Here is a 22,371-nt window from a genome sequence, read left to right on the forward strand (position 1 = left end):
TACATTCCCCATGTCACACCCTGACCTAACTAAAAAACATAAAGAAAACAAAGAATACTAAGGCCAGGGCGTGACAGTTTGTTTATAATAACATTGTTTACATGTTCCAAAATATACATGTGGGGCCTGTCTTTGCATCCGTAGCTCCATGTATGGATTTGAGAGTGGTTACATTTGTCTAGCTACATTCCTCAGCTGTTTACCAAAACTAGTGGTGGGAAGTACATGTAGTTGTTTTTAACACAAACATTAGCTTTACAGGACATCCCACTTTACATATTTTACACTGTCTACACATTTCTTTGTAAGTCTATTATAAGTTTAGATCTGATTTCTTTTTCCAGATATTATTTATGTATCTATTTAAGTGTTTCTGTAAAAAGCTTCACAAAGCATGTACAGTGAGGATAAGATGTATACATAAAGAATAATAATTATAAGTTATTATCACAAGTTAAGTGGGAAAAGGGTGGAACCATACACATAGTTCAGTAGCAACCCTACCTGGTATAAACATAACCTGCAGAGTTGACCCCAAAGACACTACCATCAGTTGCCACCTCAATCATGGAGAGCTTGCCATCAATTTGACTCCACCCCTTGTTTTGGCAGTCTAGATTCAGCTGGAAAAACAGATTCAATCAGGGTTTTAGAACAATTTCAACAGTTATAATATGAAACAGTTTTAGAATAACTGACACTCTCCATCCTCTACTACTCTGCTCCAGCTCTCACACTCTCTCCCAGATCTTACACTCATTAAGAAGATATCATCATTCTTGTTGACTGCCCAGCACCCAAAGGGTCCACAACTGTAGTACTTCACACTTCCTGGCAATCTTGTCCATGGAAGGGGTGAGCCTGGACCCTTGTAGCCAACTGTGGCACTACGTGTCAGACAGAATGGAGTATCGTTCATGTTGGCCCCCACAATAAACTGTTCACCTCCAGCATCCAACTGTTTCAGAAGGCCTGAAGACCACAAAGACAGACAGACGGACAGACAAGCAAACAAGTAACACTTATGTGTGAGTACTGCAAAACTACTTACAATAACAATGTTAAACTTGTAAAACATGAATAATTTTTCCAAGAACAGCCTGATGGTATCAGGAAAGCTAAGAAGCATGTGCCCTCTGGATAAATATTGAGTAATGCTCTCCACTTACCTGCAGCTTGCACCCAGTTACCGGCCACATACTTGTAGATTGAGTCTGCCTTGTTGATACCCCAGATCCCTGCTGGTCTTACAGTGATATGCCTCAGGGAACCAGGCAGGCGGATCCATTTATCACCTACCAGGTAGTAGGGGACTTGACTTGTGTCCGTAGCAACCACTTGCCCCAGTCCTGCATCGATCTGCATCAGATTCTTGATGTCCACTACAATCTGACAGTCCCATGCTATGGAGACACCAGATCAAAGACACATCAGTAGAGTACAGCAGCAAAATGGAGGATGAAATTATGGAGCCAACTTGATGATCAATTCCAAGTTTAATGTACTGTAGAGCTGCCTGTAAAATCATTTTCCAGATGATGGTAACTTACTGACTGATGGCCAAGAGACAGGGACCAATAGGACGGCTGCAGTGGCTCTCATGATGTCTCTGTAAATCTACAGTACAAGTCTGGTTGCAGTTTGGTTGAACACAGACTTTTCCCCTTATATGCAGTAGCCCTGCAAACAGCTTTCAACCCCCATAAAACTTTTAATGAGCTATTTATATTTTACAAACAACCTGTTCCAAGGAAAAGTTAATGGGAGGATGATATAACCCCACCCTTCACACACACACAAAGCCTTTAATAATATACACTGAACAAAAATATAAACACAAGTGTTGTTGTTTCATGAGCTGAAGTAAAAAGATCGCTGACATTTTCCATATGAACAAAAATCTTATTTCTCTCAAATTTAATCCACAAATTTGCTTACGTCCTTGTTAATGAGCATTTTTCCTTTGCCAAGATAATCCATCCACCTGACAGGTGTGGTACTAAATTTAATTAAACAGCATGATCCTTACATAAGTGCTGGGGACAATACAAGGTCAGTTTTGTCACACAACACAATGTCACAGATATCTCAAGTTTTGAGGGAGCGTACACTTGGCAAGCTGACTGTAGGAATGTCCACCAGAGCTGTTGCCAGATCATTTTATGTTAATTCCTCTACCATAAGCCGCCTCCAATGTCTTTTTAGAGAATTTGTCAGTATGTCCATCTGGCCTAATACAGTCCATCTCTATGGCATTTTGTGGGCGAGTGTTACGTTCCCCAGTTTCTGTGTTGTAGCTTGTGCATTTGAGTGTGTGCGTTTCAGGAGATGGCTTCCTGAAATTCTCCCCAAGCAGCTGATTGGTCGGCCCCAATTGATGATTGGAGAGCTGACCCCGCCCCCTCGTCAAGACGCAGCTGTCTCTAATTACCAATGCCTTTGGAAGCTATAAAAGCCAGTGTTCTGTTGTTCAGAAGAGAGAGATCATAGGCAGCCTTAGATCATTGTAGGCTGAGATCATTGCTGGAGAGATTGAATGTGATATAGATCATTGCTGAGAGAGGAGGTTGATGGCTGAGGGTTATAGCATGTTGGTCATTGGTATGTACTGTGTTAGTTGTTGCTGGGAGCAGTTGGTATGTTCTGTGTGAGATTGTTACTCAGATAGAGCTTATTTGATGTCCTTTTTGTTTCTTAGTTTGTTTGAGTGTTGTTTGATATTCTGTTTCATTTGTTCCCAGGGGGGAAGGGGAAGGCACCTAGGGAGTGTTGAGGCAAGAGGCCCGCAGGCATACATGTACCCGTAGTATATTCACTGTCTAGGCACACTAGGTAAGACCTGGGCCGCCCACCCACTGTATTTTGGTTAGTGCACCAGGCGGTGCTAAATTAGGTAAGTAGTGGGTAGGCAGGTTAGATAGGAGAGGGGGAACTTTGATATTTACTTTCTTTGCTTTGGTTCCATCCAGCCCCTTTTCCCCATATTACTGTGTAAAGGAATACATCCTAGTAAACGGTCAATTCTGCCTTTTGTTGTCCTTTGTCACACCTAAAGTCCATACTTCTTTCACTTCACGGGGAGTTGAGTTGTAGCAGGGTGTTGCGTTCCCTCTTCACAGAGGCGTGCGTACCATAATGGGGGCTCATCCGGGATTCCATTAAACCCACCGGACCTTGCTGCACTGAGCTCTCTGTGGTTAGTGATTGAGGTGTGATGGTAGGTTGTGAGTTTGGATGACTTGCTTAGTTTGTGTGTTCAGTAGAATGTTGTGTACAAGATGTCTGCCTCAGCCATCTCCAAGTTCATTGAAGCGCCCTCTATTGATTGTTTGTTGAGGTTTCGTAAAGTAGACCTTTTAGCTATAGCTGACCATTATGGATTCATTATCCCTGAGAAAGCCCTGAAGGCTGAGCTTTTGGTGCTAGTCAGGAAGGGTTTAATGAGAGAACGTATTCTCTCATTGCAAGGAGAGGAGACGGGTAGACTTTCCGATGCCGAGTCGGAGGACAGGGCGGAGGAAGGGGTTGCTCGTACCCCCTTTACATTGCCTCGATGTGATCCTTTATCTTCTGCTTCAGGTCGTTCAGACGGGGTCGCTAGGCTGAAGGTGAGGCTGGCCCGGTTAGAAATGCAGTAAAAAGATAAAGAGAGACAGATGAATTTTGATCTTGAAATTAGGAAAATAGAAGCCGACAAGGAGGTGAGGATCCGACAACTGGCGCTAGATGCTGGCTCCAGTGTGAATCCACAAGCTGCTCATCAAGCCCACTTCGATGTGAGTAAAAATATAGCTTTAGTCCCACCATTCCGAGAGTCGGAAGTTGATTCCTATTTCTCTGCGTTTGAGCATGTGGCCGCTGCGCTGCATTGGCCACTCGAATTTTGGCCGCTCCTGTTACAATGTAAATTGTCTGGGAAAGCCCAGGAAGTAGTAGCTGCTATCTCCCTGGAAGACAGTTTACACAACGAAACAGTTAAAACTACCGTGTTGCGGGCTTATGAGTTGGTGCCTGAAGCTTATTGACAGCGCTTCAGGAACCACAAGAAACCCTCTCACCGTACTTTTGTTGAGTTTGCAAGGGACAAAGAGTCTCTTTAATTGATGGTGTTCAGCTAGCAAAGCTAACACATTTGCTGATATTCAGGAGTTGATGCTGTTGGAGGATTTTAAAAGCAACCTCCCTGATAGAATTGTAGTTCATTTAAATGAACAAAAAGTGGCGACATTGGCCCAGGCAGCAGTGTTGGCAGATAAGTACGCTTTGACACACAAGACTGTCTTTGGTGCGCCTCGTTTTGAAGGCCGAACGATTACGTCATCAGTGCCTCGTTCAGGTCGCTTTTCCTCTGAGAAGCCTTTTCATGAAATCCGTGAATGTTTTTACTGTCACCAAAAGGGTCACGTGATTGTGGACTGCCCGGTTTTGAAAAATAAACCGAAACATTCCCAGTCACTGTCCCCAAAAAGGAAAAGTTTGGGTTTAGTCAAGTCTTTGGCTCGTCCATTGAATCGAGTTCTTGATTCAGCATTTGAGAAACCGGATCCTGTCTCTCTAACGGTTGTGTTTCCTTAACTGGAGAACAAGCTGATCAAAAGCCCATTCAAATCTTACGAGACACCGGGGCGGCGCAGTCAGTAATCATTACTGATGCGTTACCCTGGTCTCCTGAAACATATAGTGGCTCGCATGTCATATTACAGGGGTTAGAGACAAAAACAGTACCTGTACCATTACACTGGGTCCACTTAGTGTCAGACTTGGTTTCCGTGTTGGAGTAGTGTCTACACTTCAGTAAAAAGAGTCACATTGCTACTAGGGAATGATATTGCTGGTGGTAACGTCACTCCTGTGTTAGAGGTAGTAGAAAACCCAGAAATCAGAACTACAGATGAGAAATTGGTTCAAGCATTTCCACATGTTTTTCCTGCTTGTGTGTTAACGAGGGCACAATCTCGCAAGCTTGGAGATGTGGTGGATTTAGCTAGTTCCATTTTTGAGAATGTTGAGTAGAAGACAATGCACTGAGTATTCCTTCTGCAAGGCCGACAGTTTTTACTCCTGTAAAAACTAAGGAAGGGGACTGCGAAATCGCGCCCCAATTACATGACATTCATGCCTGTCACCCCTGAGAAGGTGATTGAATGTCAAAAAGATGACACCAATCTTGGAACATGACGTGGATGTAGGGAACGCTGCTCCTATACGTCAGCATCCGTACCGGGTTAATGTAATGAAAAGTGAGGTAGCTTATTTATTACAGAATGACATGGCAAAACCCAGTAACAGCTCCTGGAGTTCCCCATGTATTCTTGTTCCTAAGCCTGATGGTACGTCCCACTTATGCACGGACTATCGTCGTGTAAATGCAGTTACAAAGTCTGATTATTTTCCTCTACCTCGATTAGATAACTGCATTGATAGAATTGGCTCTGCTGCTTACGTTAGTAAGTTAGATTTGTTAAAAGGTTATTGGCAGGTGCCTCTGCTCTCTCGAGCTTCGGACATATCAGCTTTCGTTACGCCTGATAACTTCATAAAATACACTGTGATGCCCTTTAGCATGTGTAATGCACCTGCTACTTTTCAGCGTCTAGTTAACATTGTGTTTGCAGATGTGCCAAATTGTACTGCATACCTTGACGATGTGGTGATACATTCTTCTACTTGGTCTGATCATCTCTCCACTTTGTAAAATGTGTTTCAGCGGTTGGAGAATGCTGCTTTAACCCTCAATTTGGCCAAGTGTGAATTTGGGAAGGCTACGGTGACTTACTTAGGGAAACAAGTGGGACGAGGTCAAGTGCGCCCAGTATTTGGCAAGGTGGAGGCAATTGTTGCTTTTCCTGCTCCCACGACTCGCCGCCAGTTGCACAGATTCCTGGGGATGGTAGGGTACTATTGTACATTCTGTAAGAATTTCTCGACGGTAGTAGCTCCCCTTTCATCTCTGCTTAGTCCCAAGGTACCATTTAAGTGGTCCAAGGACTGTAACTATGCTTTTGAGTCCGCTAAAGCGTTACTTTGTAGTGCCCCAGTGCTTGCCGCCCCCAACTTTGACAAACCTTTCAAGTTGGAGGTTGACGCTAGTATAGTGGGGGTGGGTGCGGTTCTCTTACAGGAAGATGAAGACAGAGTAGATCGACCCGTCAGTTTCTTCTCCCGTAAGTTCAACTCGTGTCAGTCGAGGTACTCTACAATTGAACAAGAGACGCTGGCTTTATTGCTAGCCTTATGGGTCTTTGAGGTATATGTGGGCTCCAGTGCCTTGCCTGTTATGGTCTTCACGGACCATAATCCATTGGTGTTCTTGAAACAAATGTACAATCAGAACCGCTGCCTTGTGCGGTGGGCTCTGATTGTACAAGGATATAATGTACAGATAGCCTATGTGAAGGGCTCGGCGAATGTGGTTGCTGACGCTCTATCACGGGTTAACTAACTGGGGATGCGTTGGTTTTTGTTATTACAAACTGTATGTTTGCAATTTTTGTGGTGTTACGTTTGTTCCCAGGGGGGAAGGGGCCATTATGTTACGCACGCCTCTGTGAAGAGGGAACGCAACACCCTGCTACAACTCAACTCCCTGTGAAGTGAAAGAAGTATGGACTGTAGGTGTGACAAAGGACAACAAAAGGCAGAATTGACCGATTACTAGGATTTTATTCATTTACACAGTAATATGGGGAAAAGGGGCTGGACGGAACCAAAGCAAAGAAAGTAAATATCAAAGCTCCCACTCTCCTATCTAACCTGTCTACCCACTACTTAGGTAATTTAGTACCGCCTGGTGCACTAACCAAAATACAGTGGGTGGGCGGCCCAGGACTTACCTAGTGTGCCTAGACAGTGAATATACTACGGGTATATGTATGCCCACGGGCTTCTTGCCTCAGCACTCCCTAGGTGCCTTCCCCCCTGGGAACAAATGAAAAATGAAAAACAATATCTCAAACAAACTAAGAAACAAAGGATATCATATAAGCTCTATCTGAGTAACAATCTCACACAGAACATACCAACTGCTCCCAGCAACAACTAACACAGTACATACCAATGACCAACATGCTATAACCCTCAGCCATCAACCTCCTCTCTCAGCAATGATCTATATCACATTCAATCTCTCCAGCAATGATCTCAGCTTACAATGATCTAAGGCTGCCTATGATCTCTCTCTTCTGAACAACAGAACACTGGCTTTTATAGCTTCCAAAGGCATTGGTAATTAGAGACAGCTGCGTCTTGACGAGGGGGCAGGGTCAGCTCTCCAATCATCAATTGGGGCTGACCAATCAGCTGCTGCGGGGACAGCAATCTCCTGAACCGCACACACTCAAATGCACAAGCTACAACACAGAAACTGGGGAACGTAACAGCGAGCGGTTTGCAGTGAAAAGAGTGCAGGTAGGGTTATGGTATGCGCAGGCATAAGCTACAGACAACGAACACAAGTGCAGTTTAATGATGGCAATTTCAATGTAAAGAAATACCATGATGACATCCTGAGGCCCATTGTGAGGCCCACTTTTTTTAAGGCATCTGTGACCAACAATCTGTATTCGCAGTCATGTGAAATCCATAGATGAGGACCTAATGATTTCCTAAAATGAACTGTAACTCAGTAAAATCTTTGAAATTGTTGCATGTTTTTGTTCAGTATAGATATCTACAATAGTTGGCGTGGTAACCAAGCAGAGACTTACCAATTTAGCTAACCAAACCATCAGTCGTGGCCTGCTATTATGATAATCAAATTCAACAATGCCAATAATGTTTTGAATTGAAATTTTGTAGGTTCAAAAGCAGCTCAAATGTAGAACATGTAAGAACGAACTTGCCATTGAATTCTAATGTTTTGATATACTGTTCGTTAGAGAGAAGTAATGCACGCTCTAGAATGTCCTTCAAGACAATTAAAAACGAGTATTCAACAATGCCACAATATAAGTGATTTTAAAGTTTCCGTTGTTTCCCTTTGTGACCCACCTACTGTACTTGGTAGGTGGTATATTTTGTAGAGTTGTTTAATAAGGTTGCTAAGCACCAACGTGTTATAGTCCAACACATGAGGAACTAAAAAATTGTATGGTTGAGAGGGATGAGGCAAAAGAGATGGCAAATAGGTCTGGCTGTACAAACGATTGGCAAACATACTGTACTGTAAATTGAGAAATCTTGTGACTAAACTGAATAAAAAGAATAAGAAACTACACTGTGAAAGAAAGATAAATAGCATAAAGAATTATAATAAAAAGTTGAGCACCTTCAATGAAAATTTGGGCAAGAAGGCAAACTCCTCTCCATCATTCATTGAATCAGATTGCTCATTCATCACAAAACCCACTGGTATTGCCAACTACTTTAATGATTTTTTCATTGGCAAGAATAGCAAACTTAGGCACAACATGTCAACAACAAACAGTGTTTTTTAAATTGTCAATCAACAATGACAAGCCACCGGGATCTGACAACTTGGATGGAAAATTACTGAGGATAATAGCGGATGATATTGCCACTCCTATTTGCCGTATCTTCAAGTTAAGTCTATTAGAACGTGTGCACCCTCAGGCCTGGAGGGAAGAAAAAGTTATTCCCCTACCTAAGAATAGTTAAGCCAACTAGCTAACGTTAGCCAACTAGCTAGAATGTGTAACATATTGTACGCTTTGCAAATTCTTAAAATATAATACCAATTGTAATTCGTAACATATCATACAAAATGGTAATGGACATCCACAACTGAATACATACCATACTAAATTGAGTGTTTCGGATTTACGTACAGAATAATACTAAATACACTGAGACCAGGTTGCCAGGCTCCGCTGAGAGCTAGGTGTAGTGGTGGTCAGGATTCACTCAATGGTGCTGAAAGGAAAGCTCTGCTGTTGGGACAGCTTTATGTAGGATCTATCAGTTTGTGGGCAGTTTGTGTTGTGCAGTGGCTTTGCTGGCATGTATCAAAAAAAAATTGGTTGAGTTTGCCCCACCATGATTTCGATGCTAAAATCACCTTTGGCAGAGCAACCTAAAATCCCTCTGTTCAATATGATAACAAAAAAAAACAATAACACAGAAATTACAATAGTTTCAAAAGGAATGCTTTATTTTTGAAAGAAATTATTATATAATGAGATAATAAACAATGACAAGGATTCCATCCAACCCTATTGATGACCTCTGAAGCACAGCAAAACCCATGTGGATTGTGAGCAACATGACAGTGCCCAAGTTTTACACTACAGTTAAATAGCAGCCATGGCAAAGATCTATTTAGGTGTTAATCAAAGAGTGATCAAGAAAATATCAAATACATTTTTTTTTAAATGTCAATAAGATCATTGACAATAATAGGTAGAGCAATAGGTTTTAAATTTAGGATTTTTATTAACTAATGTTGAAATTACCAGAAAGAGAGATCAATGAGTTAGTAAGTAAACGTTAGACAGATCCCGAATGGCCTTCAGATGCAGAGGAGAGGCTAAGGTGTGCACACCATGGTGACGCCAGACTTGGAGACGACCCAAAGATGGCCCAGGTCATAGGTCACGTGGCCCATGCGCATACACATTGGGATATTGCTCCATCCGGTGCCCTCTGGTTTACTGGCTGTGATTCCGTCTCTGTGTTGAAGAAAAGTTTGGGGTTCATGTTTTAAAGATTATCCATTTTTTTAAGTACATCCATTTTTGGACTTAAAAATCAATGGCTTTATTCAATTATTAAAGAATATAACTTCTGCCTCTTGAGCTTTATTCAACCATATCAGAAGCTAATATGTAAGCTTTTACTCAATTGTTTGTAAACAATGTTATTGTAACCAAACAATGTATAGCTTTAAGAAATGTTACTTTTTTTTTAACAAATCATTGATGTGTCTTTGCATCCGTAGCTCCATGTATGGATTTGAGAGTAGTTACATGTCTCTAACTACATTCCTCAGCTGTTTACCAAAACTAGTGGTGGGGTGTCTGGGAAGTTGTTGTTTTTATCACAAACTGTAGCTTTACAGGACATCCCACTTTACATATTTTACCTTACAATGTCTACACACTTCTTTATAAGTCCTATACGTTTAGATCTGATTATATTTGACTGGTTTTATTTATATATCTACAGTATTTTAGTTGTTGTGTAAAGAGCTTCACTAAGCACGTACAGTAAGGATAAGAATTATAATTAAAGGTATACCATTATTATACACATAGTTCAGTAGCAACCTTACCTGGTAAAAACACTACCCTCAGAGTTGACCCCAAAAACACTACCATCAGTTGCCACCTCAATCATGGAAAGCTTGCCATCAATGTGACTCCACCCGTTGTTCTGGCAGTCTAGATTCAGCTGGAAAAACAGATTCAATCAGGGTTTTAGGACCATTTCAACAGTTATAATACGAAACAGTTTTAGAATAACTGACACTCTCCATCCTCTACTACTCTGCTCCAGCTCTCACACTCTCTCCCAGATCTTACACTCATTAAGTAGATATCATCATTCTTGTTGACTGCCCAGCACCCAAAGGGTCCACAACTGTAGTACTTCACACTTCCTGGCAATCCTGTCCATGGAAGGGGTGAGCCTGGACCCTTGTAGCCAACTGTGGCACTACGTGTCAGACAGAATGGAGTATCGTTCATGTTGGCCCCCACAATAAACTGTTCACCTCCAGCATCCAACTGTTTCAGAAGGCCTGAAGACCACAAAGACAGACAGACGGACAGACAAGCAAGGAGCACATATCTGTAAGTACTGCCAAATGACCTACAAGTTACAATTTAAAAAAAAAATCAACAGCCTGATGATATCAGGAATGCTAAAAAGGTGTCGTCTGGATAAATATTGAGTAATGCTCTCCACTTACCTGCAGCTTGCACCCAGTTCCCGGCCACATACTTGTAGATTGAGTCTGCCTTGTTGACACCCCAGATCCCTGCTGGTCCTACAGTGATATGTTTCAGGGAACCAGGCAGGCGGATCCATGTATCACCTACCAGGTAGTAGGGGACTTGACTTGTGTCTGTAGCAACCACTTGCCCAAGTCCTGCATCGATCTGCATCAGATTCTTGATGTTTACTACCTCCTGACAGTCCCATGCTATGGAGACAAAGACATATGAGTAGAGTACACCAAGAGAAAGGAGGATGACATTATGGAGCAAACTTTGATGGTAACTTACCATGACTGATGGCCAGGAGACAGAGGACCAGTAGGACGGCTGCAGTGACTCTCATGATGTCTCTGTAGATCTACAGTATAAGTTTGGTTGTACACCAGACTTCAATTGTCCCCTTGCAAGACTGGGCTTTTATAGCCTTGCACATACCTTTCACCAATGATGGCTTCCTGTTCCACCTGTTAAACGAAGACTTGATGGTGTCCGGTGTCCGGGAGAGAGGAGAGTTGTGTTAATGTCACCTGACGACAAAGATCATTAATTTGTTCTTCTCATGTTTTCTGTGTTTACATTGAAATATGCATTTGCCATGTTTACATTTTGAAATACAGTGCCTATAGAAAGTCCACACACACCTTGGATTTCTTCACATTTTTTATTACCAAGTGGGATTAAAACAGATATAATAGCAATTTTTTGTCAACCATCTACACAAAATACTCTGTAGTGTCAAAGTGAAAGAAACTGATATACTTTTAAATTAACGCAAATGTACCTCGATAAAAACCCCCACAAATGTACCTCGATTATATAACTTTTCACCCCCCCCAAGTTAATACATGGTAAAAACACTTTTGGCAGCGATTACAGTCTTCTTGGGTTAGTCTCATAAGGGCTTTGCACACCTATATTGTGCAATATTTGCCCATTTCTCTTTTAAAATCTTCAAGCTACACTCTATATAAAAAGTATGTGGACACAACTGCAAATTTGTGAATTCAGCTATTTCAGCAACTACCGTTGCTGACAGGTGTCTAAAATCAAGCCAACAGCCATGCAATCTACATAAACAAACATTGGCCTTACTGAAGAGCTCAACCCAGCTGCCCCGGTCAACTATAAGTGGTGTTATTGTGAAGTGGAAACATCTAGAAGCATCAACGGCTCAGCCGCGATGTGGTAGGCCAAACAAGCTCACAGAACTGGACTGCCAAGTGCTGAAGTGTGTAGCGCATAAAAATAGTCTGTCCTCGGTTGCAACACTCACTACCGAGTTCCAAACTGCCTCTGAAAGTAATGTCATCACAAGAACTGTTCGTTGGGATCTTCATGAAATTGGTTCCATAGCCGACCAGCCGTACACAAGCCTAAGATCACTATGCGTAATGCCAATCGTCAGCTGGAGTGGTGTAAATCTCGCTGCTATTGGACTCTGGAGCAGTGGAAACGCCTTCTCTTGAGTGATGAATCCCGCTTCACCATCTCAAATAAAATAAAATAAAATAGTGTTTGTCACATCTGCCGAATACATCAGGTGTAGACCTTACAGTGAAATGCTGTTAGTAGTGTGTATCGGAGGCGAAGTCATGTGCAGGAGAGCAGAGTGTAGTTAACAGGCACACTTTTTATTTCGGTCAAACAGTGAAATTCTTACTTACAAGCCCTTAACCAACACTGCAGTTTAAATAAATAAGTATTAAGTAAAAAATGGATAAGTAAAAATTTAAAAACAAATATTTAAAGAGCAACAGTAAAATAACAGTAGCGAGGCTATATAGAGGTTGTACCGGTACAGAGTCAATGTGTGTGTGTGTGGGGGGGGAAGGGCACAGCTTAGTTGAGGCAGTTGAGGTGGCAGTGCGACGGATTAGTCTGGGTTGGGCGGATGCCAGGAGATAGCTACCTGCCCGAATGCATATTGGCAATTGTAAAGTTTGGTGGTGGAGAAATAATGGTCTTGGGATGGTTTAAGTGGTTCAGGCTAGGCCACACTAGGTCATATAGTGTCACGATCTTCATTGGGAGAAAGAGAGGACCAATATGCAGCATGGTAAGTGTTCATCTTGAATTTATTTAGAAAAGAGAACACTGAACGAACTAACAAAAATAACAAACAACAAACATGAAGCTATCGAATAAAGTGCTGACACAAAACACTACACATAGACAATCACCCACAACCCACAATGACAAAACAGGCTACCTAAATATGGTTCCCAATCAGAGACAACGACTAACACCTGCCTCTGATTGAGAACCATATCAGGCCAAACACAGAAACAGAAAAACTAGACACACAACATAGAATGCCCATTCAGATCACACCCTGACCAAACAAAACACAGAAACATACAAAGCAAACTATGGTCAGGGCGTGACATATAGTTTATTTAAAGATGTTGTGGACCGCAATTTGCAAGTGTTGCCATAGATTTTCAAGCAGACTTAACTCAAAACTGTAACTTGGCCACTCAGGAACATTCACTGTCTTCTTGGTAACCAATCAGTGTAGATTTGTCTTAGTCCTGTTGAAAGGTGAATTCCTCTCCCGGTGTCTGGTGTGAAGCAGACTGATCAGGTTGTCCTCTAGGATTTTGCCTGTACTTAGCTTCATCCTGTTTCTTTTCATCCTGAAAAACTCCCCAGTGTTTGCCAATGTCAAGCATACCCATACCACGATGCAGCCACCACCATGCTTTAAAATAAGGAGGCAGTTACTCAGTGAGGTGTTGTGTTGGATTTGCCCCAAACATAAGGCTTTGCATTTAGGCCAAAACGTGTATTTGTTTGATGTGTTCATTGTGTTGCCTTGTTGTGCTGTTGTCTATGCTCAATAATGTTTGTACCATGCTTTGCGGTGCTACCATGCTGTGCTGCTACCATGCTGTGCTGCTGCCATGTTGTGTTGCTAACATGTTGTTGTCATGTTGTGTTGCTACCATGCTGTGTTTTCATGTGTTGCTGCCATGCTATGTTGTTGTCTTAGGTCTCTATATAGTGTTGTGGTGTCTCTCTTGTCGTGATGTGTGTTTTGTCCTATATTTTAATTACATTTTAGTTAAATAAATGTTAAATTAAAGAGATATTCAATATCTGATTTGTCATTGTTACCCAATTACCAATCACTGCCCTTCTTTATGAGGCTTTTGTAAAGCTCCTTGGTCTGTATAGTTGAATATGTGCTTGAAAATCAATACTTGACTGAGGGATCTTACAGATGTTGTATGTACGCAGTGGTGGTTCTAGCTTGCATGGCTCCCTTGGTGAACCTCCACTTCAATGCCCCCCCCCCACCGCGCCAACAACAAAAACACCATTCTGCTCTAACTGCAATTTATATTCAGACATTTGGAACAACACAAATATATAATCATGACATTTAAAACTATAAATATAAAAAATAAGTAACAAAGACAAATAGAAATTAGAAAGAAATTCTAGTATATAAATAAAAAAATTAAAAAGAGAATCTAATTATTACACTATTACCCTATTGCTAACAAAAAACTCACAAATAAAACTAAATTGCACAAATCCTGTATCACACAAATACACATATAGAATAACACACTTATAAAGAAGAGAACCTGATTATTGCACTTCAAACAAGAAACACACAAACTAAATTTCACAACTAATTGCATTACTAATTGCATTAGTACTGTACAAAGTTAGAGGTGCGCTATTTGATAGATTCCCCAACTCCCCCTACCTCGGGCTTCCAGTGGGGAGACCGGAGGTCAACCCCTCCCCATCTCGTACTTCTGAGTGGTTGACCTTCCCAGGCAGTATCCTGCCTAGCTCACAAACTATAATCAGTGAACCCACTCCGACAAAGTTAATTGACCCACAGTGGTGTGGGGGCTGTGCTTGGCAAAGTGGGTGGGGTTATACCCTGCCTGTTTGGCCCTGTCCGGTGGTATCATCGGATAGCCCTGTCCGGGGGTATCATCGGATGGGGCCACAGTGTCTCCTGACCCCTCCTGTCTCAGCCTCCAGTATTGATGCTGCAGTAGTTTATGTGTCGGGGGGCTAGGGTTAGTCTGTTATATCTGGAGTATTTACCCTGTCTTATCCGGTGTCCTGTGTGTAAAGGGGTGCGTAACTGGTGGCAGTGAAGTCAGACGCAGGAGAGCAGAACTAGGTAATAGCCGGAGCAGTTTAATTTCAAAACCAACGGCATAAAGCAATAACAAACATGGGTACAAAACCCGACGCCCACCAGTAAACATGTGCACAAGCACTTACAACAAACAATTCCACACAAAGACATGGGGGGAACCGAGGGTTAAATACACAACACTTAATGAGGGAAATGAGAACTAGGTGTGTAGGAAGACAAGACAAAACAAATGGAAAATGAAGTGGATCGACGGTGGCTATGTTACGCACGCCTCTGAGAAGAGGGAACGCAACTCCCTGCTATAACTCAACTCTCTGAAGTGCAAGAGGTATGGACTGTAGGTGCGAGCAAGGATGACACAAAAGCAGATTTTACCGTTTACTTGGATTTATTTTCTTACACGGTAATATGGGGAAAAGGGGCTGGACGGAACCAAAGCAAAGAAAGTAAATATCAAAGTTCCCCCTCTCCTATCTAACCTGCCTACCCACTTAACTTACCTAACTTAGCACCGTCTGGTGCCCTAACCAAAATACAGGGGGTGGTCCGCCCAGGTCTTACCTAGTGTGCCTAGACAGTAAATATACTACGGGTATATGTATGCCCGCGGGCCTCTTGCCTAAGCACTCCAAAAGTGCCTTCTCCTTCCCCCCCTGGGAACAAATGAACCAGAGTAATTATTAATGATTTCACAAACACTCAAACACAGGACATAGAAAAACTGCTACCAACAACAACAGTACATACCACACTTTCTGATACACAACCCACACTATATCACAATCTAATTTTTCTCTCTCTCAATCTCCAAATCTCTACTCCAAATCTCTACTCCAAATCTCTACTCCAAATCTCTACTCCAAATCTCTACTCCAAATCTCTACTCCAAATCTCCTCTCTCTCTACTCCCTCTTGGGCAGAACACTGGCTTTTATCTTCAGGTGGCAATGGTGATTAGAGTCAGCTGCTTCTTGACGAGGGGGCGGGGTCAGCTCCAATCACCAATTAGCCTGGGGTAGACCAATCAGCTGGTTGGGGAGTACTTCAGGAAGCCATCTCCTGAAACACACACTCAAATACAAACAGAACACAGAAACTGGGGAACGTAACAGGCTAGAAGACCGGTGACGCCGACCGCCGAACGCCGCCTAAACAAGGAGAGGAACCGACTTCAGTGGAAGACGTGACACTGTGTGAATTTAAGTATGCTCTCTCTAATTCTCTCTTTCGCTCTTTCTTTCTTTCTCTCTCTCGAATGACCATGCCTCAGGACTACCTAGCATAATGACTCCTTGCTGTCCCCAGTCCACCTGGCCGTGCTGCTGCTCCAGTTTCAACTTTTCTGCCTGCGGCTATGGAACCCTGGCCTTTTCACCGGACATGCTACCTGTCCCAGACCCAATGTTTTCAACTCTCTAGAGACAGCAGGAGTGGTAGAGATACTCTCAATGATCGGCTATGAAAAGCCAACTGACATTTACTCCTGAGGTGCTGACCTGTTGCACCCTCGACAACTACTGTGATTATTATTATTTGACCATGCTTGTCATTTATGAACATTTGAACATCTTGGCCATGTTCTGTTATAATCTCCAGCCGGCACAGCCAGAAGAGGACTGGCCACCCCTCATAGCCTGGTTCCTCTCTAGGTTTCTTCCTAGGTTTTAGCCTTTCTAGGGAGTTTTTCCTAGCCACCGTGCTTCTACACCTGCATTGCTTGCTGTTTGGGGTTTTAGGCTGGGTTTCTGTACAGCACTTTGAGATATCAGCTGATGTAAGAAGGGCTATATAAATACATTTGATTTGATTTTGATTTGATTTACAGCTAAAGGCTATCAAATCTGGTCGTCTATTGCGTTGGGGACAGAGAATAAAAGGAGCAGATTTCTGGGCATGGTAGAAAAGATTCAGGGCATAATGAACAGACACGGGTATGGTAGAGTGGATGTAAGCCTAGGCATTGAGTGACAATAAAAGAGGTTGCATCTCTGGAGGTGCTAGTTATGCTAGTTGAGGTCACCCCGTTTGTGGGAGAAGGGGGAAAAGTGGTATCTGAGGCATGTTGTGTGGGGCTAGGGGCTCCGCAGTAAAATAAAACAATGATAACTACCCTAAACAACAGTATACAAGCCATATTGACATTAGAGAGACATTAAGCGTGGCATAAAGCAATCACAGGTGTTGATTGGGAGAGCTAGCTAAGACAACAACGGGTAAGACAGCAACAGCTAATCAGCCAAGACAACAACAACAGGTAAAATGGCGATGAATGGGCAGAGAGGGTCAGTTAACTACACACAGGGCCTGAGTTCGAAGTCTGGGGCGGACAGATAAACAAAATAAACAATATGGAGTACCGTGATTAATGAACAGTCCAGCAGGCATCAGCTATGGAGCCAGGTATCATAGGGTCCAGTGAACAGCAATAAATGAAACAGGGAAGTCGTTACTACGCTAGCAAGCGGGAGACACGGCGTTCATAAAGGTTAGCAGGCCGGGGCTAGCAGAAGCATCTTCACCGATGTCCGACAAAGGCCGGTTGAGGGAACATCGGACGAAATTACGTCGGCAGACCAGACGTGATGGATCGGCGGGGCTCCGTGTCGACAAAGGGTCCAGGCCAATTGGCAAAAGAGGTATTGTAGCTGGAGTAATTTTGTTTGCTAGCTGGGAGATGCGCCTGGCTCGGGGCTAACTGGTGCTAGCTTCGGGACAAGGGCGTTAGCCACTATAGCCACTCGGTAGCAGCTAGCTAGTTGCGATGATCCGATGCAAAGGTCCAGAGCTTACGGCAGGAATCCGGCGATGTAATGGTTTCTAGTCGTGCTAGTGAAGAGTCCGGTGGGCATCAGCTTTGTAGCCGAGTGATCATAGGGTCCACTGAGCAGGCCGGGAGATGGGCCTGGCTCAAAGGCTAGCTTTGGGGCTGGGCCACTCGGTAGAAGCTAGCTAGCTGTGTTGATCTGGAATAATGGTCCAGTAATGGAGTAATCTGGAGTAATGGTGGAGAAAAGCAGTCCAATATTCTCAGGGTTAATATCGCACTGAGCAGACTGGCGGGTATTATCCAGGGTGAAAGCGGCTGGTGTCTGAGCTAGAGGTAAAGGCCGCTAACAATGACTAACTAGCTAGTAGCTAATTAGCTGATTAGCATCTGATGGCTAGCTTCTGATGGAGGTTCTAGCTGTAAGGTCTAAAAAAGAATTGCGGATCCGTATCACATTGGGTGAGGTGGGTTGCCATCTTGGATCACTATGTGATACTACTTTGAAGAATCTAAAATATTAAATATGTTTTGATTTGTTTAACACTTTTTTGGTAACTACACAATTCCATATGTGTTATTTCACAGTTTTGATGTCTTCACTATTATTCTACAGTGTAGAAAATAGTAAAACAGAAGAAAAATCCTTGAATGAGTAGTTGTGTCCTAACTTTTGACTGGTACTGTAGGTGTATGGAAAGTTGTTGACTGAGACATGGGAATGAAGAAAGTTTACATTCTGTCAAACATGTTACTGTTGAATCTCATGGATCCTAAGGGGGGAAGCACAGGGCAAATGTCTGGTTTCAGTCACAGATAAGGGAGGACAGGCGTGGATTAAGGAGGAGAGAGGAATTCGGCCCAGGTCACAGGTCAGATGGAGTGAGAAGGAACAGATATCACGTTCCTGACCGGTTTTCTGTTGTTAAGGGTGACCTGATATGGCTCTCAATTAGAGGCAGGTGGTTTTCATTTCCTCTGAGGGCCATATTAAGGTAGGTGTTTTCACACTGTTTGTTTGTGGGTGGTTGTATCCTGTGTCAGTGTCAGTGTCTGTGTATGTTACGCCACACGGGACTGTTTCGGTTTGTTTGTTCGTTCGGTTTTTGTGTAGTCTGTTTTTCCTGTTCCTGCGTTCTTCATTACATGTAAGTTCCTACGTTCAGGTCAGTCTATGTCGTTTGTTGTTTTTGTATCTATTCAAGTGTTCTTCGTGTTTTCGGTTTTGTTTAATAAATATCATGTCATATAACCACGCTGCGTTTTGGTCGAATCCCTGCTCCCCCTCTTCGGATGAAGAGGAGGAGGAAAGCCATTACAACAGTCCACAAAGGTTTTAGTGTCAGGTGGGGCCATGACTAAACCAGTGAGAGGAACTAAACAAGTTCTTGACTAGCAACAGAGATGTATTGGCTGTCTAGATGTGCAAGGAGTTGATTCTGGCTAGTGGGAGGACAAAAAAATATGTGTGTTTGTGTAATCATGTTTTTGTATTTTGCAGTTTAACCCAGTGGGTGAATGAACTTAGTTTGAGCTTTTTGTGAGTTTTTACTCTGTTTGTTCAGAACCAAACACAACCTTACCTAGTATAAACATCACCCAAAAAGTTGACCCCACTACCATCAGTTTCCACCTCAATCATAAAAAGCTTCCCGTCAATGTGACTCCACCTGTTGTTTAGGCAGTCTTGATTCAGCTGGAAACAAACAGATTCAATCAGGGTTTAATGACAATTTCAACAGTTATAATATGAAACAGTTTTATAAACTGACACTCTCCATCCTCTACTACCCTGCTCCAGCTCTCACACTCTTTCCCAGATCCTACATTCATTAAGAAGATATCATCATTCTTGTTGACTGCCCAGCACCCAAAGGGTCCACAACTGTAGTACTTCACAGCTCCTGGCAATCCTGTCCATGGAAGGGGTGTCTGGTGCCTTGTGCGTGTCCGACAGTATGGAGTATCGTCCAACAATAAACTGAACACCTGCAGCATCCACCTGTTTCAGAAAGCCTGAAGACAACAAAGACAGACGGACAGACAAGCAAACAGGAGCACGTATCTGTGAATTCTGCCAAATGACTTACATGTTAAAACTGGGAAACATGAATAACTTTTCAACACCCTGATGGTATCAGGAAAGCTAAGAAGCATGTGCCCTCTGGATAAATATTGAGTAATGCTCTCCACTTACCTGCAGCTTGCACCCAGTTACCGGCCACACACTTGTGAATTGAGTCTGCCTTGTTGATACCCCAGATCCCTGCTGGTCCTACAGTGATATGATTCAGGGAACCAGGCAGGTAGACCCATTTATCACCTACCGGGTAGTAGGACATTTTAATTGTGTCCGTTGCAACCACTTGCCCAGTCCTACATCAGTCTAAATCAGATTCTTGATGTCCACTAGCTCCTGACAGTCCCATGCTATAGAGACAAAGACATATGAGTAGATTGCACCAATAAAATCTTGATCAATTCCAAGTTGATCAAGCATGTTTCAGATGATGGTAACTTACTGTGACTGATGACCAGGAGACAGAGGACCAATAGGACGGCTACAGTGGCTCTCATGATGTCTCTGTAGATCTACAGTATAAATTGAGATTTTACACCAGACTTCAATCATCCCCTTGCAGGGCTTTGCGCTTTAATAGCCCTGCACATAGCTTTAAAAGCAATGATGGCTTCCTGTTCCACCTGTTTAACAAAGAGTTGATGGGAGGCTTGACCCAGACAGGCTTTTCTGGTTCTTCTGTAATGGTTAGGGTAAATACAGACAATTTATGGATAAGTGAAAGAACCCGTTACCTAACTGCTGCTGCCCCGCTACCAAACTGCTACTGCCCCGCTACCTAACTGCTACTGCCCCGCTACCTAACTGCTACTGCCCCGCTACCTAACTGCTACTGCCCCGCTACCTAACTGCTACTGCCCTGCTACCTAACTGCTACTGCCCTGCTACCAAACTGCTACTTCCCCGCTACTGCCCCACTACCTAACTGCTACTGCCCCACTACCTAACTGCTACTGCCCTGCTACCTAACTGCTACTGCCCTGCTACCTAACTACTACTGCCCCACTACCTAACTGCTACTGTCTCGCTACCTAACTACTACTGCCCCACTACCTAACTGCTACTGCCTCGCTACCTAACTGCTACTGCTCTGCTACCTACCTACTACTGCCCCACTACCTAACTGCTACTGCCCCGCTACCTAACTGCTACTGCCCCGCTACCTAACTGCTACTGCACTGCTACCTAACTGCTACTGCCCCACTACCTAACTACTACTGCCTCGCTACATAACTGCTACTGCCCTGCTACATAACTGCTACTGCCCTGCTACCCAACTACTAATGCCTCGCTACCTAACTGCTAATGCCTCGCTACCTAACTGCTAATGCCTCGCTACCTAACTGCTAATGCCCACTACCTAACTGCTACTGCCCACTACCTAACTGATACTGCCCCACTACCTAACTGCTACTGCCCCGCTACCTAACTGCTACTGCCCCGCTACCTAACTTCTACTGCCCTTCTACCTAACTACTACTGTCCTGCTACCTAACCGCTATTGCCCTGCTACCTAACCGCTATTGCCCTGCTACCTAACCGCTATTGCCCTGCTACCTAACCACTACTGCCCTGATACCTAATTGCTACTGCCCTGCTACCTAATTGCTACTGCCCTGCTACCTAACTACTACTGCTCTGCTACTTAACTGTTCCTGCCCTGCTACCTAACTGCTACTGTACTGCTACCTAACTACTACTGCTCTGCTACTTAACTGTTACTGCCCTGTTACCTAACTAGTACTGCCCCGCTACCTAACTGCTACTGCCCCGCTACCTAACTGCTACTGCCCCGCTACCTAACTGCTACTGCCCCGCTACCTTACTACTACTGCCCCACTACCTAACTGTTACTGCCCCACTACATAACTGTTACTGCCCCGCTACCTAACTGCTACTGCCCCGCTACCTAACTGCTACTGCCCCGCTACCTAACTGCTACTGCCTCGCTACCTAACTGCTACTGCCCCGCTGCCTAACTGCTACTGCCCCGCTGCCTAACTGCTACTGCCCCGCTGCCTAACTGCTACTGCCCCGCTGCCTAACTGCTACTGCCCCGCTGCCTAACTGCTACTGCCCCGCTGCCTAACTGCTACTGCCCCGCTGCCTAACTGCTACTGCCCCGCTGCCTAACTGCTACTGCCCCGCTGCCTAACTGCTACTGCCCCGCTGCCTAACTGCTACTGCCCCGCTGCCTAACTGCTACTGCCCCGCTGCCTAACTGCTACTGCCCCGCTGCCTAACTGCTACTGTCCCGCTACCTAACTGCTACTGCCCTACTACCTAACTACTACTGCCCCACTACCTAACTACTACTGCCCCGCTACCTAACTGCTACTGCCCCGCTACCTAACTGCTACTGCCCCGCTACCTAACTGCTACTGCCCTGCTACATAGCTGCTGCAGTCCTGCTACGTAACTGCTGCTGCCCCGCTACCTAACTGCTACTGCCCTGCTACCTAACTGCTACCTAACTGCTACTGCCCTATTACCTAACTGCTAC

The 22,371-nt window shown here is 43.8% G+C and overlaps 2 protein-coding genes and 1 pseudogene across 2 annotated transcripts; all 3 read right to left on the reverse strand.

The window, feature by feature from the left end:
• Positions 1-500: 500 nt before the first annotated feature.
• On the reverse strand, positions 501-1,413 carry LOC129847172 (fish-egg lectin-like; the record flags this gene model as incomplete). Its single annotated transcript, XM_055914987.1, has 3 exons — positions 501-623; positions 755-972; positions 1,170-1,413. Coding segments are annotated over 3 exons (585 nt in total), but the record flags the coding sequence as incomplete, so codon positions are not given.
• A 7,675-nt stretch (positions 1,414-9,088) lies between these two features.
• Positions 9,089-11,330, reverse strand: LOC129847170 (fish-egg lectin-like). Its single transcript, XM_055914984.1, has 5 exons — positions 11,184-11,330; positions 10,868-11,101; positions 10,479-10,696; positions 10,229-10,347; positions 9,089-9,626 (listed from the first exon to the last, which is right to left on the reverse strand). Exons 1-5 carry the CDS (start codon positions 11,236-11,238, stop codon positions 9,485-9,487), a joined length of 768 nt encoding a protein of 255 aa, XP_055770959.1. The 5' UTR covers positions 11,239-11,330; the 3' UTR covers positions 9,089-9,484.
• An 8,037-nt stretch (positions 11,331-19,367) lies between these two features.
• Positions 19,368-20,365, reverse strand: LOC129847173 (fish-egg lectin-like; annotated as a pseudogene).
• Between the last annotated feature and the right edge of the window lie 2,006 nt (positions 20,366-22,371).

This window comes from Salvelinus fontinalis, unplaced genomic scaffold (assembly GCF_029448725.1).
Source record: "Salvelinus fontinalis isolate EN_2023a unplaced genomic scaffold, ASM2944872v1 scaffold_0746, whole genome shotgun sequence".
Taxonomy (NCBI): domain Eukaryota; kingdom Metazoa; phylum Chordata; class Actinopteri; order Salmoniformes; family Salmonidae; genus Salvelinus; species Salvelinus fontinalis.